The following is a 2,948-nucleotide window of genomic DNA, read 5'->3' as shown; positions in this document are numbered from 1 at the left end:
GCTGCTGGAGGGCAGTGAGGAACTGGAGGGTGATGGGGCCGGGCTAGGGGTGGGCAGGGGCAGAGGGGAGGCCCTGCAAGGTTCAGGATCTAACCATGTGGGCGGCCAGACCCGTGAGGAGGCTGCTACTCCAGGACTCTGGGGCTGGAAGCAGGGCAGGGGAGAGGTCACTGCAGGAGACAAATCAGTGAGATGGCTGCCTAATTGCATGTGATGGGAGGGAGGACGGGGCGGAGGGGAAGGGTGGGAGAGGGGAAGATAGACAGGACGGGGGAGAGGGGAAGAGAGGAAGGAGGGGACAGAGGGGAAGAGAGGAAGGAAGGGACAGAGGGGAAGACGGGCTGGATCTGGCTGAGCCTCATGGCAGTTGCTGCTATTTAACTTTGAATTGATTAAAATTCAATGAAATTGAAAATTCACTTCCTCAGCATCACTAACACATTTCAAACGTTCAGGGTGCACATTTGTGCCTGAGGAAATTCTGCTAGGGAAGCCGGGAGATAGGCAGGTGGCTACCTGTGGCCAGTGGCTGCTCTAGGGGAAAGAGCACAAGAAACCACTGCCAACCCTGTAGGATTGTCCCCTGGCCAGCATGGCCTAGATGACACAGCACCTCAGAGCCCAGAGCAGGGCTCAAAAGCAGAGGGAAAGGGTTCACCCCAACGCCATGCACTCTCCCTGAACCGCCACGCCACCTCTCCAAGAACAGAGCCAGCCGGCAGCACAGTCATCTTCGCTTTATTGAGTAAGGCATCCCACTCTCTATCAAGATTCTTCCAAATGAACGGCTGATTTTCCTGCAAAACTATGGATTGGTCAAAGAGAAATCACCACCTGGCCACCCCACTCTGTCCCCCACAGGACACGAAGGATTCTTAGAGACAGAGGGATGATGCATTCGTGCCTAGAGAATTAATCGCACCTGATTTCTCCAAGATCTAAAATTATCTCAAATTTAATTCACTTTATTTAAAGAAAATCTTTTTTTTTTTTTTTTTTGCAAGCCCCTTCAGAACAATGCTGCCGTCTGTGCAAGACACGTGTAAGGCCACCTCTGTATACTAAGAACGGTGCCCCAGCAGGCGAAAGTTCAGCGCACCTGCTAGGTGCAGGCACATGCCGCGTGCTACATCTTCGAGGCCACCAGCGGGTTCTGGGCATCTGACTCCAGCCACTCAGTGAGGATCTGATTCACCTCGGTGGGCCTGGAGGAAAAGAGGAAATGAAAGAAAACCAAAAGCCATTCACGCTTGTCTGGGCCCACCCACCGAACGCAAAGGCAGAGGTGCACTCACATGAGTGGCTAAGCCAGGCAAAAGCCAGCACAGTGAAATCAGGAAAGCTTTTATGGAAGGTGAACCGGGGGCCCAGTGCTCCCCCACCCAGGGGCCCCCAACCTCCTTACTTGTCCATCTGTGTCCAGTGCCCACAGTCCTCAATGTGTCCTCTTTTCAGGTGGGGGATCTGAAAGGAATCCCCACGCAAGAAGGTCAGTGGGACAAAGCAGACGAGTGTGTCTCAGCTTAGTGCAACGGGCAGCGGACGCCTTCTCTCTGCTCCCCGCGGGCCACCCTCCCTGAACACTGCATGATTTAAGGGAATGAGTGAGCAAGATGCCCGTGCAGGGGAAAGAAAGGGGATGGTGATGTAACTGACGAAGCCCTGTCGAGGAAGTGCTTCAACTGTGGTCCCATCTGTATGACAAGGAGTATCCTCCACTGCCAGCTTCCCTCTGAGCACCTGTGCCTCTCCCGGGGAGCACTGATGACCCCTGTGCAGGGCCGTTCCCTCACCCAGTCCTCCATGTGCTTGGACAGCTGAGGAGTGAGCACGAAGTCTTTCTCCGCTGTGACCATCAGGGCCGGAATCAGGATCTGGGGAGAGAAGAGGAAATGGGAGTGGCCAGCATGCCACAAGGGAAGCCCTCCCTCTTGCTCCGCTGTGACTCCCCTGAAAAGACCCCTGCCCGCGGCCCTGCTGTGATCCTGATGTGGTATCTGCCAAACTTCACACAACAGACTCGTGGTGATTACTGGAGATCTTTAAAATGACCGCTTCAGCAGTGCAGGCGCCAGAATGGGTCTTGTGTGTGCACATGTGTGTGAGTTAGAATGTGTGCTGACCTGTGCGTAACTAGGAGAACTGAATCGACCCCACCAAGAGGGCGGAAGACACCCTTGAACAAATGAAGATCAAGATTCGTCTTCTATGAATTAAGCAGATGCCTAAAATGGGCGGCCAAGGTTCCAGAGAGAATGGGGCAGCCACAATAATTACCAATGTGACACAAATGGCAGCAAAGTGACTTCCCTTTTAACTGCTGGCAAATGAGGTTTGCACAGGGAGGCACACATAGGAAGGCCAGGAAAGCCTCTGTTTCTTTGTTCCCGCTCCACCATCACCCCAATTTCCAAGCAGCTTTGACCCATCCCTGGTGAGGAACTTGCACTATTTTCATTTACGCACAGAATGACGGCGTCTCTACACACCCCTACCTCCTCCCACAACCAGGAGCCAGGAGAAGCTCAACAATTATTTTGTGGTTAAACCGAATCCAGAGGCTTCTATGAGGTTTGTAAACTCTAGAATGCTCCAAGCTAAAATTTGAACTTGGCGGGTGGGGAGGGGCAGGATGGGAGGAGGTGGGAGAGGAGAGAGGAAGATCCAGCCAGAAACTGCAGAAGAAAGGCCATTCCAGCACTTGGGGAGGCCAAGGTAGGTGGAATGCTTCAGGTCAGGAGTTCGAGACCACCCTGCACAACATGGTGAAACTCTTGTCTCTACTAAAATACAAAATATTAGCCAGGCATGGTGGCACACACCTGTAATTCCAGCTACTTGGGAGGCTGAGGCAGGAGAATTGCTTGAACCCAGGAGGCAGAAGTTGCAGTGAGCTAAGATGGTGCCACTACACTTCAGCCTGGGAGACAAAGCAAGACTCCATCTCA

General features: G+C 53.2%; 1 protein-coding gene across 2 annotated transcripts in view; it reads right to left on the bottom strand.

Moving 5' to 3' along the window:
* Positions 1–698: 698 nt before the first annotated feature.
* The window catches only part of EPHX2 (epoxide hydrolase 2), a 58,135-nt gene continuing 55,885 nt past the window's right edge, over positions 699–2,948 (bottom strand). The window contains exons 17-20 of one of the 2 annotated variants that reach the window (XM_017540407.2): positions 1,794–1,874; positions 1,406–1,464; positions 1,100–1,205; positions 699–797 (exon numbers count right to left, since the gene is read on the bottom strand). In XM_017540407.2, coding sequence (XP_017395896.1) covers positions 1,127–1,205; positions 1,406–1,464; positions 1,794–1,874 — 219 coding nt within the window. In that variant the 3' untranslated portion in view covers positions 699–797; positions 1,100–1,126. Of the gene's footprint in view, positions 1,206–1,405; positions 1,465–1,793; positions 1,875–2,948 lie in introns of both variants that reach the window. The other variant, XM_017540406.2, reaches the window with a different exon arrangement.

This window comes from Cebus imitator, unplaced genomic scaffold, assembly GCF_001604975.1.
Source record: "Cebus imitator isolate Cc_AM_T3 unplaced genomic scaffold, Cebus_imitator-1.0 Scaffold125, whole genome shotgun sequence".
Classification (NCBI taxonomy): Eukaryota; Metazoa; Chordata; class Mammalia; order Primates; family Cebidae; genus Cebus; species Cebus imitator.
This window is presented reverse-complemented; position numbering and strand designations above follow the sequence as displayed.